This window comes from Micropterus salmoides, unplaced genomic scaffold, assembly GCF_014851395.1.
Source record: "Micropterus salmoides isolate LMB-PRFRI ecotype aquatic unplaced genomic scaffold, ASM1485139v1 Ms_hic_scaffold_19, whole genome shotgun sequence".
NCBI lineage: Eukaryota > Metazoa > Chordata > Actinopteri > Centrarchiformes > Centrarchidae > Micropterus > Micropterus salmoides.
This window is the reverse complement of record NW_024041039.1, coordinates 890,382-904,688: the sequence shown is the minus strand read 5'-3', so window position 1 is coordinate 904,688 and position 14,307 is coordinate 890,382. Positions and strand designations below refer to the sequence as shown.

The window sequence follows — 14,307 nt, the reverse complement described above, 5'->3', positions numbered from 1 at the left end:
TATTATACTGCGTATTATATCATTATAATTATTATACTGCTGATGAAACGTTGGACTGAAAACTTTAGTCAGTGACAGAAAATAAAAAGGAAATAAATAATAAATCTAACAAGAAAAGTTTCAGAGTAAAACATGATTGTGAAAATAAAACATCAGTAAAAAGTCTCTAATCTGTCCAGCTGATCAGTCACGTGACCTTCATCGTGTCATTTCCTGTCAGAACAACAGGAAACAGGAAACCGGGTAGTAAACACGCAGCGGCCATTTCCTGTCCAACACAAACCCCGACCGGCCAAAAGTATGTGGACGGCTGAGCGCACCAGCCCTGTGTGGGTGATGGGAGGCCGTCCACATACTTTTGGCCGGGTGGAGTTTTGCCCAGCAACACTAATGAACGACGCACATTCAAACTGAAATCTGTGAAACGTTATTGAAAAACTCTTTACTGATCAGTGGAAACGTTGACATGATCATAAAGGATTCTCCCTTTAAAAAGTTAAAGTTTCAGAATAAAAGACACAGAAACGTTCAAACACTGCGTTTTATTCTGCAGCTGAAAAACAAGTTTGTCTTTGTTTACTTATAAAAGAAAACTTTACATGCTTTAAAAAACAATGTGTTGATTTAAAATGATCATTAAATATGCTAATCATTCTAATACTTTTCTAATCTTATTATAAATAATTAATTTCGATTCATTAAAAAACAAAATTCAGAGACTTTAAAATGTTTCCTGTTATTTATCATCACAGCAAACAAACTAAATAAGAACTGATCAATAACGGATTAATGTAAATCGTTTTCTAAATGTGAAACTGACGTTAATGAACCAATGAAAACAGCAGAATATATTTAGTAACATGGAGTAAATATAAACTTGTAAATGTGTCAGTCAGTCTGCTGCCTGTCAGACAGAGCGCAGGGATCACCATGACATGCACTGTGCTCAGGTGATCTTAAATCAGCCAATGAGGTGAGAGGATTCCGGGTGAGTTTCTGGCATCAGTGAAAAAGCAAAAATATAAAAACTCTTTAAACTGAAAAATGAACTTTTCTACTTCCTGTGAACCAAACTGTAAATGTTGGCGTTGATGATGTCACTGCGGTGAAATGCCTTCGACCAATCACAGCTCTCATGTTGCTACCTTCTCATTGGCTGTTTCAAAGGAATCCTTGCTCCTCATCGCCATCTTCTCCGCCTTCTTCATGGCGCGTTTCTTCGACCTCCTCATCAGGCAGCATTTCACCGTCACCGCGATGACCACCACCAGCAGCACCAGCGCCGCCACGGCAACCAGCGCCGGGATCAGGATACCCGTCATCAAGCTGCTGTCGCCATTTGGCGCCATGTCTGCGCACGAGTCCTCGTCGTGGTGTTCCCCACTCTGGTTGGAGCAAACGCACCTGTAGGAGCCCTCGGTGTTCAGGCAGCCGTGCCTGCAGCGGGCGCCGCCGCGGCACTCGTCCACGTCCTCGCAGTCTCCTGAAGGGTCTTTCTGGAAACCGGCCTCACACGGCTGGCAGATGGCGGAGAAGTTGGCGGGGGACCCGTCCAGGAGCCGCCACACAGCAGGACGGCCCGAGCAGGACAGGTCCAGTTGGAAGGGGAACCAGCACTGCACCTGGATCCGGCGGCTGTCGTTGGGGTCCGGAATGAGGGAACGGGCACGAGGGATGACGGGGGGCTGACACGGGTCCAACCCTGGTACTGCTTTAGGATCAGGGTCAGGTCCCTGCAGTTTAGGTCCAGTTGTAGACTTCAGGTCAGTATCTGGTGTTGCTGGTTCTGGTGAAGCAGGTTGAGGTCCAGGTGTCGCTGGTCCTTTAGTAGCAGGTTGAAGTCCAGGTGTCGCTGGTTCTGGTGTAGCAGGTTGAGGTCCAGGTGTCGCTGGTCCTTTAGTAGCAGGTTGAGGTCCAGGTGTCGCTGGTTCTGGTGTAGCAGGTTTAACAGCGGGCTCAGGTGTCCCTCCTGTCCTCAGCTTGCAGATGAACCCGTAACCCTTCCTACAGGTGACAGGGCTCAGACTCCACCTGGTCACCGTCGACCCGCCTAAGTCCCCGTTCAGCGCCGCACAGAGGACCGAGGTGCAGGTTTCCTCTGGCTCCTTCGTCCAGCGGCTCACCTCCGACTCCTCGCTGCCGTCCGTCCACTTGAACCCTCTGAGTGGCAGCTCGGGGACGACACACTCGTCCTTGACCTTCCTCAGCCCGACCCAGAGGGTGAAGTTGCTCTGCTTCAGAGGTGCCACTGACTTGGCGATGAGCCCGAGGACGTGTGCGACCTCCTGCTCGGTGGCGAACGTGGTGAGGACGCCGGGGAAACAGGCCTGCATGGCCTGGTCGTAGTTAACCTGGTTGAAGTGGACGGTGTAGCGCGGTGAACCCGGGTCAGCCGAGATGTTCCTGAACAGCTGGATGAGGATCCAAAGGTGAATCCAGCAGAACTGAGACGCCATCCTCTCTGACTCCTCCCCCTCCTGATGATGATGTTCGTCTGTGAAAACAGAAAAGTTTGTTTCTGTTGGCATCAAACTGTTTTTAGGTTCTCCACAAGGAAAGGTAGAACATCAGCAACAGTAAAGGTCAGATGGTTGAAAGGGGACGTTGTTCTCCTGATCTGCTCCGATCACCATTAAATTTATTCATTTCGCTGACGCTTTTATCCAAAGAGACTTACAGCTGCTCTTTATGAGCAACGAGGGGTTAAGAGTCTCGCTCAGGGACACGCTGGTGGACGGGTCACAGTGGGGAGTTGAACCTGGACCCATTTCAAAGGCATGTGTTTTATCCACTGCTCCATCGCCACCATTCATTCTCTGCATTTAACGCTTCCCTTAGGGAGCAGCGGAACACGCAAACACACAGAACATCCGGGACGACCTGGGGTTCGAACCTGCAGCGATGCCACCGTGCTATCCAGCGGGACGCCGTTCAGCCCAGCCGGATCTATTGGACGCACTATAAAATCCACAAGTATATTTTCAGTGGAGTTAAAGACATAATGAACCGTATGAAGACTGAAATCAACGCCACTGAAAACTCAGTCACGGGTCACATGATAATGACTAAATCTGACGCCGCGATATTGATCATGAATCTTGCGATAACAATTTCAAATTCGATTTTCTTAAAGATGTAAAAACAGGTTTCTGATCCCCGCTGCTTCGTCGCCCTGAGCGACTCACCTTCATGTTTCTCTCTTCACTCTCACGCTGCAGAGGCGTGAACTCACTGTTCGGATAGTCGACCCGTGCGTTCACACATGTGACAGGGCAGCTGGCCAATGAAACGGGATTATTATACCGCCGTTTCAATCGTCCTCTGAATGAAACACAACTGATGCACACTGCCAACAGATGCATCTCCGCTAAATAAATAGTATAAAACATACAGCGACAGGCCCAATATTCTAAAGATGTATGAATGTAGTGTAAAGTGTAAAGTGACACAGCTGTGCAGGCCTGGATCGTGTTGTCTGGGAAAAGTGATCATCAACATTTTTCCCCTTGGCTAACAATCTACTTTGAATTTGTTTCTTTCCAAGAAAGACTCTTGTTAGGACTTTTCGTTACCTGATCTTGTAATTATGAGAAAGGTTAAGGAAGCCAGTAGTGTCTGTCATGGCCGACACTTCAGGAAAGGTTTAATCTGCTTTTATTTCCTTCTCTGTGTGAGACACTGAGAAACACTGTTGGTACTGAATGTGGATAATATTAATATTAGTGTGTCAATGTCGAACACACAGTGGGGAGAACAAGTATTTGATACACTGCTGATTTTGCAGGTTTTCCTACTTACAGAGCATGTAGAGGTCTGTAATTTTTATCATAGGTTCACTTCAACTGTGAGAGACGGAAACTAAAACAAAAATCCAGAAAATCACATTGTATGATTTTCAAATAATGAATTTGCATTTTACTGTATGACAGAAGTATTTGATCACCTACCAACCAGTAAGAATTCCGGCTCTCAGAGACCTGTTAGTCCTCCTTTAAGAAGTCCTCCTGTTCTCCACTCATTACCTGTATTATCTGCACCTGTTTATATTAATTAATTAGCATTTTATTGCATGACAGAAGTATTTGATACATCAGAAAAGCAGAATTTAATATTTGGTACAGAAACCTTTGTTTGCAGTTACAGAGATCAGACGTTTCCTGTAGTTCTTGACCAGGTTTGCACACACTGCAGCAGGGATTTTGACCTCCTCCATACATATTTTTAGTTTAGTTGTTTTTATTGTATCTTTACATTTTTTTTGGTGTAATATTTATGGTCGATATTTATCTAGACTGTTGCAGTGCTTTGCAATTGTTTTCATTTCCCTTCTCCCTTCTAATCCTAACCTTCTGTTTTATTTTCATCAACAGAAAACTACTGTCCTGCTATGTCAACAAAGTAGTTAACTAGCATTTGAACACTTCATCCCCAAGGGAAGGGTTCTGGATTTCATGACCTCTGTAATAGTCTAATAAACCCTAATTAGCAAAAGGCAGCTGGTTCTCAGTAGAAGGATCAAACTTTAGCTCTTGAAGTTTCCAGTTAATTAAGTTGTAAATTATCATATTTTTTTATAATTCTAGCTTTCTTTACTAAAGGGAAAGAGGAGGCCTGTTAGTGTGACTACTGACTTAGTTATGAGTAAGTTAGTTTAGAATGAGGGACATAGTCTATATGTTACTGAAAGACTACATTTAGAGTTATTTATTAATTATTTGCTGTTAACACTTGTAGTTTTGGTTTTTTTGCTACATAAGAATTGTCCTTATTTTGTAAGTGTAACTAAAAATGAAATATATAGTTTAGATTACAATATTCTCTTAATAGAAATACCCCATTCTTTTATTCATCCATGCTGGAGTGTCGCTCCATGCTAGCTAGGAAGGAACTAAGAGGGAACTCCGTGTCATTACGTGCCAGCCAACAATGGACGTTTCTGTAATGCAGTCAATAAATAAAGTGCAATCCTATAAAATTTAGACTGAGGAAACAAGTACATTGCAAAATTGATAAAAATCCTGTGGTCGTAATAACTGGACAATTTAATTTCACAATATTTGGGACAGAATTATTCCAAAGGTTTAGTAAAAGTTGATAAACCTGTTTTAGTGATTACTTACAAAAAACAATAAAAAATAGGATCATGCTGCTGAGCATTTTAGTCCTAATTTATAATTATGAAGAGCAAATACAAAATAAGATAAAGATACTTCACCATTCCACAAAGGTCATAAAAATGACCAAGCACCACAGACAAACCTGAATTCCCCTAATTCCCCTAAGAGAAAGTTTAAATGACTGCACTAGTGTAATAAGACATTTTATATAATTGAACCCTGGATAAAGTACCTTTTGCTGCTAATACTGCAATCCTTGATATTTGTGCATGCATCCAAGTTATTTCTGAATAACAGGTAAAACTGTAAATTCTCAATAAAGTGGCCCTGAATATTTTTGGGAGGGAAGGAGGTGCGGGGGGAGGAGCACATTCCTCACTTCACCCTGCACAGCCTATGCTACACCAGAAAGAGAGAGGACAGAGAAGAAGAGACACAGACTGAGCTACAGCTTTGGAGTGATAATGATGGTAAGTTTGTGACACAAAGCTTTAGCAAAGATTTTACAAAGTTAAATTTTGGAACTCACTCTTATTTTGCTGCATGCTGTTGAAGGTAATTTATAATGCTGTTCACTGTGATACTAATTTACTGCTTTACTGTAATTAATTCAATTTATTCTTTAGTTCTTTAATGATGGTAAGTTTGTGACACCAAGCTTTAGCAAAGATTTTACAATGTTAAATTTTGAAGGTCGGGTCCCCGCGACCCTGAACACAGGATAATCGGTTGACAATGGATGGATTCCACTCCTCCATTCAGACCTTCTCCAGATCCTTCAGGTTTCCGGGGTGTCGCTGGGCAATACGGACTTTCAGCTCCCTCCAAAGATCTTCTATTGGGTTCAGGTCTGGAGACTGGCTAGGCCACTCCAGGACCTTGAGATGCTTCTTACGGAGCCGCTCCTTAGCCGCCCTGGCTGTGTGTTTCGGGTCGTCGTCATGCTGGGAGACCCAGCCACGACCCATCTTCAATGCTCCTACTGAGGGAAGGAGGTTGTCGGACAAGATCTCGCGATACATGGCCCCATCCATCCTCCCCTCACTACGGTGCAGTCGTCCCGTCCCCTTTGCAGAAAAGCATCCCCAAAGAATGATGTTTCCACCTCCATGCTTCACGGTTGGGATGGTGTTCTTGGGGTTGTACTCATCCTCCTCCTTCCAAACACGGCGAGTGGAGTTTAGACCATAAAGCTCAATTTTTGTCTCATCACTGTCGATCAGAACAAGCCAGCTCCCTGTTTTGCGATGCGCGTATTCTCTAGGCATTACGGTAACATTGTGTCACAGCAGATTTCAAAATAAAAGTGAGCTTCTGGTGAACATAATGTAATATCCACTAGGTGTGCAGAAATGAAAGATTAAGATTTTACGAGTATCTAAAGAAATATTATTATATTTCCACTGAATTCAGGTTAATGTGACTCGTTGTCCTTCAGGGAGATATTGATGCCCAGAGCCGTCTCATTTTCAAAATGGATACACGCATGCAAACGCTGTGTTCAAAAGTCACTCTGATATGTACTTGTTTATAACATCAGATTGATCAGAGACCCAGCGTGGACAGTGTGCTGGTTTGTAATAGAATATTTACAGAGGCCTGTGCTCACGTTGGGTTTGCTAACCTGAGTTTCATTTATTACACCAAGTAATCGTTAAAAAGCCCTTTACACTCATGTTAGCGCAGTAAAAACTGTTGTGCTGATTAAAGAAGATATAAAATCGTCTTCTTCAGACTAGTTGAGTATCTGGAGCATCAGGTTCCATCAGGGGCTCAAAACGGCCAGAAACACAGAACTTTCTCCTGAAAGTCGTCAGTCTGTTCTGGTTCTGAGACGTGAAGCTGTTCCAGGAGAGAAACTGAAGATCTGGTACAAAACTGCTCGTGACAGTCACCAGTACTCCCTTCATGTACAGATGGTGTGAACATGCTACATTAAACCTGTATGTTATATCAGATATCCTATCATGTTATTTTATTATTGTTAGGTTTTAAAGGATCGTGGCGGAGGTGCAATAGGTGAAGCGGTCTGAGTGGGCTCTGCAGGAGCCAAGGAATAACAGTTTTTGGTGGATTATATGTTGGGACCTCTGGATTACTGGAGCAGACTGTGGGAGAGGTTGTGTAAATTGGATATAATTCTCCTACGGCGGCTCGCCACGCCTCACCTGCTATTGTTTTGTTTTTCCACTACAGAGGAAATCAGACAATTTAAGTTGGTTAAGCTTTTGTTCTGCTGGCCGACCTGTGTGCCGTTTGATCTACTCGTAATAGGTGTTGTTAAAACCATCACGTTATCGTCATTATTTCTATAAGAACAGACTGCAGAGAGCAGAGAGGCCATTTCAGTGTCTTTCTGATTCATTTCAGGTGTGTTTAACTAAATGAAGCAGGCTGTGCTCAGCAGAACCGCCCGTTACCTTAGATTTTGTGTTTTGTTCTTTTCCCCTGCTGTTTTTGTAAAAGGTGAGTTGCTATAGACTGAAAAGAAAAAGCCAAATCCCAAACCAGCCAAGTAAAAGAAAAGATTGATCTGTGAATTCAGAGAAGGTTCAGTGAAAATACGAGACATTTTTTAGATCCTTATTTATTTATTTCATTTCACTTTCATTTCTGCCATACCTACTGAATATGAAGTTATGTTCACCAGCACTTTTATTTTGAAATCTGCATGGTAGAGCAGTGTAACAGACTAATATTAATGCCGTGTCTGTGTCTCATACAGAGAAGAAATAAAAGCAGATTAAATCCAGATCTTTGCTCATAATTATGAGATAAGTTGTCTCTTTTTTTTCTTTGGTGAACGTGTGTCTGTAAAAATAAACTCTTCCACCTGCTTTCATCATCCAACAGGAAACTGTTCACTTTCTGAAGTTTCTTTCTTTCTGATCTCTCGTTATCTCAGTGGCAAACACAGAAACTAAATCAAACTCTGTTCAGTGGAAATCAACTTTTATTCTGACAGGTTTTATGTTTTAAGAATCTAAAACAGCTCTGAGAGTAAAAATATTTAGTGTTGTGATCAAAGGAAGAAGGAAGCTTCCCTCTCAGGATGTCTGATGGATCTTTATCATTTTAATTCTCTCGTTTACATTCAAAAAGACACAAATCTGACTTTCTTACCGTCCGACTGAGGCTCAGCTCGTCCTCCTTTTTCCTCGCTGTCGCCTCAGCTTCTTCTTCTCTTCTGGTTTTTACTGTTTCTCCCTTTTCCACATATTCTCCTTTTCTTCCAGAGTCTCTCCCAGTTTGTGCTGGTTTCTCCTCCACAGTAGCTCTACTGACAGACCGGCTGACAGCCTCACCCCCCCCTCGTCCAGCCCCCCCCCACCCTGCTCGCCTGGACAGGAAGTGTGTTGTGTCTTGATATGGCGAGCTGTTTCACCCCGAGAGAGAGACAAGAAACTAACCTCAGAGTGGAGACTCTGAAACCAGTTTGATGTTTGAACCAAATCTCAGTCTGACTTTCATCATTTTCACAGTGAGACAAACGTTATTGATCGTGCACAGAGAGACTGAAGTATCTGCCCTCTGATTGGATGAGAGGAAGAGGTAAAGGTCAGTTCGGTCAGAGTTAGAGAACGAAATCACCTTTATCAGATTTACGAGATTCACAGCCTGATGCCTGCTGGAGGAACACATCTATTGATAACTGGTGTTAAATATTAAAACACCAACAGACGTGTCCTGAGAAAACAAACAAAGTAAATAAAAAGAGTTTTAAAGTGGGTCATTTCTGAATGGAGTTTGGTTCAGAAGAGTTAAAAGATCAGATTTCCAAATTTCAGGTTCATTCACTAGTTCTAGTCCTTGAGGAGGTTTCATATGCCTTGAAAAGCTCCCAGAGGTCCTTGAAGAAGTGTCAGGGTTCCTTGAAAAGGTACGAAGAACCCGTTTAACTTCATGAACACGACATTTCCTAACAAACAGGAAGTGGGAAAATGAAGCTGATTCATGTTTTTATTGTTTCTAGGCGTTCCTCCTGATGACTGGCGGTCCCTGAGAAGGCTCCAGGAGTCCTGGAGGAGGTCCTGGAGGAGGTCCTGGTAATCCAGGTTATTGTTTGACTGTGAGCGACTTGTCTAACTGATTTCTTCTTCTTTGATTTCACAGATTTTGTCGGGTGTGAAACACTTTGATCAGTCTGACAGGAAGTGTGTGATTAATGAACCTGCTACTGAACACACACACATTAACACACACATTAACAAACACACACATTAACAGTAACACACACACACATTACACACACACACACACACAGTAACACACACACATTAAAACACACACACATTAACACACATTAACAAACACACACACAGTAACACACACACACATTAACACACACATTAACACACACACACACACACAGTAACACACACACACATTAAAACACACACACATTAACACACACATTAACAAACACACACACACATTAACACACACACACACAGTAACACACACAGACATTAAAACACACACACATTAAAACACACACACACACAGTAACACACACACATTAAACACACACACATTAACACACACATTAACAAACACACACATTAACAGTAACACACACACACATTAACACACACACACACACACACAGTAACACACACAGACATTAAAACACACACACATTAAAACACACACACACACAGTAACACACACACACATTAAAACACACACACATTAACACACACATTACACACACACACACACACACACACACACAGTAACACACACACACAGCAGCATTGTATTGAACAAATAGTGGAAACGACCCAGATGCTTCCTGGAGGAAGTGTGTGAAGAATGGCAGGAAGTCGAAGGTCATGGAGGGGGCGGAGCTATGTCTATTGGACCACTGTTGCCATGGTAACGCTGCGATGGGTAAGATGATTGTGTGTGTGTGTGTGTGTGTTAATCTTCATCAGATTTATCTGAAATTAAAAGATCAGAGGCTTTTATTTTGAAGGTATTTATGGAACACCTGCTCCTGATTGGTCCTTTTTTAAAGCTCATTATGACATCACTGAGAAGAACCAGTTAGTCCATCATCAGTACAACCAGTACAACCAGTACTAACACCTGTACACAGTATGACCAGTATTACTAAGACTAGTATCTTAAAATTACAAGACTTTACAAAACACAAGCAGTAATAGTACAGGTAATACTAGTATAGTACCAATAAAGCCAGTATTACCAGTAAAATCCCTTCTACTACCAGTATATACTATCAGCCACCTGGTACTGGCTGCCTTCAACATAGTGATGTCAGTGCGACACTGCAGCTTCGATACGCGCTTCAAACGCTGAACTACAATCCCGCTGAATCTCGGCTTCAGAGCTTGCTCAGGTGCCAAAAAAATCACGTGACGTGACATGTGACGTCCGACGCGCAACTGCTTCACTGATTGGATGAATCGCTGACTGGTTTGCGGTTCATTCAGGTGATTCACTGGCACATTTCATATTGATCCAAGCAGCTTCTTCAGGGTCTCTCTTCTTCTGTGGTGTCACCTGTCCACCTGCAGCAGGTGAGGCGCTGAACGATGATGCTCCTCTGCCGGCTCAGCTGAGGACGTCTGGATGATGTCGTTGATCAGGTGACGCTCAGGTGAGCTCACGCACACCTCCGATGTGATAAACAGACTATTGATTATTGGTCAGGGGTCCTGCTGCTCCAACGAGGAGAAAACGACTTCCTGTGGATCCATGAATACAAATACTATCTTACTCAACCTGTGGCCCCGAACCCACAGGAGGTCACCTGATGAGCAGATGGGGTCGTGTTCAGACTTAAACGTTTTATTTAGTTTGTCTTCATGGCAACAGTGATAAAACCTGGAGGCAGGTTTCTGTGTTAAACAGTAAAGACAGTAGAAGCGTCAGTAAAGACAGGAGGACAGTCAGTAAAGACAGTGAAAGTTTCAGTAAAGACAGGAGGACAGTCAGTAAAGACAGTGGAAGCGTCAGTAAAAACAGGACAGTCACTAAAGACAGTGGAAGTGTCAGTAAAGACAGTGGAAGTGTCACTAAAGACAGTGGAAGAGGCAGTAAAGACAGGAGGACAGTCAGTAAAGACAGTGGAAGTGTCAGTAAAGACAGTGGAAGAGGCAGTAAAGACAGGAGGACAGTCAGTAAAGACAGTGAAAGTTTCAGTAAAGACAGGAGGACAGTCAGTAAAGACAGTGGAAGCGTCGATAAAGACAGGAGGACAGTCAGTAAAGACAGTGGAAGAGTCAGTAAAGACAGTAGGACAGTCAAAGACAGGAGGACAGTCAGTAAGGACAGTGGAAGAGTCAGTAAAGACAGTGGAAGAGTCAGTAAAGACAGTAGGACAGTCAGTAAAGACAGTAGGACAGTCAATAAAGACAGGAGGACAGTCAGTAAGGACAGTGGAAGAGTCAGTAAAGACAGTGGAAGAGTCAGTAAGGACAGTGGAAGAGTCAGTAAAGACAGTAGGACAGTCAATAAAGACAGTGGAAGCGTCAGTAAAGACAGGAGGACAGTCAGTAAAGACAGTGGAAGAGTCAGTAAAGACAGTGGAAGCGTCAATAAAGACAGGAGGACAGTCAGTAAAGACAGTGGAAGCGTCAGTAAAGACAGGAGGACAGTCAGTAAAGACAGTGGAAGCGTCAGTAAAGACAGTAGGACAGTCAGTAAAGACAGGAGGACAGTCAATAAAGACAGTGGAAGTGTCAGTAAAGACAGGAGGACAGTCAGTAAAGACAGTGGAAGAGTCAGTAAAGACAGTGGAAGCGTCAATAAAGACAGGAGGACAGTCAGTAAAGACAGTGGAAGAGTCAGTAAAGACAGTGGAAGTGTCAGTAAAGACAGGAGGACAGTCAGTAAAGACAGTGGAAGCGGCAGTGAAGACAGGAGGACAGTCATTAAAGACAGTGGAAGTGGCAGTAAAGACAGGAGGACAGTCAGTAAAGACAGCAGGACAGTCAGTAAAGACAGTGGAAGTGTCAGTAAAGACAGTGGAAGCGGCAGTAAAGACAGTGGGAGTGTCAGTAAAGACAGTGGAAGAGGCAGTAAAGACAGGAGGACAGTCAGTAAAGACAGTGAAAGTTTCAGTAAAGACCGTAGGACAGTCAGTAAAGACAGGAGGACAGTCAGTAAAGACAGTAGGACAGTCAGTAAAGACAGGAGGACCGTCAGTAAAGACAGAAGGACAGTCAATAAAGACAGTGGAAGCATCAATAAAGACAGGAGGACAGTCAGTACAGACAGTGGAAGTGGCAGTAAAGACAGGAGGACAGTCAGTACAGACAGTGGAAGTGGCAGTAAAGACAGGAGGACAGTCGGTAAAGACAGTGGAAGCGTCAATAAAGACAGGAGGACAGTCGGTAAAGACAGTGGAAGAGTCAGTAAAGACAGTAGGACAGTCAATAAAGACAGGAGGACAGTCAGTAAGGACAGTGGAAGAGTCAGTAAAGACAGTGGAAGAGTCAGTAAGGACAGTGGAAGAGTCAGTAAAGACAGGAGGACAGTCAGTAAAGACAGTAGAAGCGTCAATAAAGACAGGAGGACAGTCGGTAAAGACAGTGGAAGCGTCAATAAAGACAGGAGGACAGTCGGTAAAGACAGTGGAAGCGTCAATAAAGACAGGAGGACAGTCGGTAAAGACAGTGGAAGAGTCAGTAAAGACAGTAGGACAGTCAATAAAGACAGGAGGACAGTCAGTAAGGACAGTGGAAGAGTCAGTAAAGACAGTGGAAGAGTCAGTAAGGACAGTGGAAGAGTCAGTAAAGACAGGAGGACAGTCAGTAAAGACAGTAGAAGCGTCAATAAAGACAGGAGGACAGTCGGTAAAGACAGTAGAAGCGTCAATAAAGACAGGAGGACAGTCAGTAAAGACAGTGGAAGCGTCAATAAAGACAGGAGGACAGTCGGTAAAGACAGTGGAAGAGTCAGTAAAGACAGTAGGACAGTCAATAAAGACAGGAGGACAGTCAGTAAGGACAGTGGAAGAGTCAGTAAAGACAGTGGAAGAGTCAGTAAGGACAGTGGAAGAGTCAGTAAAGACAGGAGGACAGTCAGTAAAGACAGTAGAAGCGTCAATAAAGACAGGAGGACAGTCGGTAAAGACAATGGAAGCGTCAATAAAGACAGGAGGACAGTCGGTAAAGACAGTGGAAGAGTCAGTAAAGACAGTAGGAAAGTCAATAAAGACAGGAGGACAGTCAGTAAGGACAGTGGAAGAGTCAGTAAAGACAGTGGAAGAGTCAGTAAGGACAGTGGAAGAGTCAGTAAAGACAGGAGGACAGTCAGTAAAGACAGTAGAAGCGTCAATAAAGACAGGAGGACAGTCGGTAAAGACAGTGGAAGCGTCAATAAAGACAGGAGGACAGTCAGTAAAGACAGTAGAAGTGTCAATAAAGACAGGAGGACAGTCAGTAAGGACAGTGGAAGAGTCAGTAAAGACAGTGGAAGAGTCAGTAAGGACAGTGGAAGAGTCAGTAAAGACAGTGGAAGAGTCAGTAAAGACAGTAGGACAGTCAATAAAGACAGGAGGACAGTCAGTAAGGACAGTGGAAGAGTCAGTAAAGACAGTGGAAGAGTCAGTAAGGACAGTGGAAGAGTCAGTAAAGACAGTAGGACAGTCAATAAAGACAGTGGAAGCAGTCAGTAAAGACAGTAGGACAGTCAGTAAAGACAGTGGAAGCAGTCAGTAAAGACAGGAGGACAGTCAGTAAAGACAGTGGAAGCGTCAGTAAAGACAGGAGGACAGTCAGTAAAGACAGTGGAAGCGTCAGTAAAGACAGTAGGACAGTCAATAAAGACAGTGGAAGTGTCAGTAAAGACAGGAGGACAGTCAGTAAAGACAGAAGGACAGTCAGTAAAGACAGTGGAAGTGTCAGTAAAGACAGGAGGACAGTCAGTAAAGAAAGGAGGACAGTCAGTGAAGACAGGAGGACAGTCAGTGAAGACAGCAGGACAGTCAATAAAGACAGTGGAAGCGTCAGTAAAGACAGGAGGACAGTCAGTAAAGACAGTGGAAGCGTCAGTTAAGACAGGAGGACAGTCAATAAAGACAGTGGAAGCGTCAGTAAAGACAGGAGGACAGTCAGTGAAGACAGGAGGACAGTCAGTGAAGACAGCAGGACAGTCAGTAAAGACAGTGGAAGTGTCAGTAAAGACAGGAGGACAGTCAGTAAAGACAGTGGAAGCATCA

General features: G+C 43.5%; 1 protein-coding gene across 1 annotated transcript; it reads right to left on the bottom strand.

The window, feature by feature from the left end:
- Window positions 1-523: 523 nt before the first annotated feature.
- clec14a (C-type lectin domain containing 14A) lies at window positions 524-8,412 on the bottom strand. The gene is made up of 2 exons (XM_038729108.1): window positions 8,241-8,412; window positions 524-2,494 (listed from the first exon to the last, which is right to left on the bottom strand). Exon 2 carries the CDS (start codon window positions 2,454-2,456, stop codon window positions 1,134-1,136), a length of 1,323 nt encoding a protein of 440 aa, XP_038585036.1. The 5' UTR covers window positions 2,457-2,494; window positions 8,241-8,412; the 3' UTR covers window positions 524-1,133.
- Between the last annotated feature and the right edge of the window lie 5,895 nt (window positions 8,413-14,307).

Excerpts from the sequence above, each read along its gene's own strand:
- clec14a (XM_038729108.1), bottom strand. The coding sequence starts at position 2,456 with ATGGCGTCTCAGTTCTGCTGGATTCACCTTTGGATCCTCATCCAGCTG.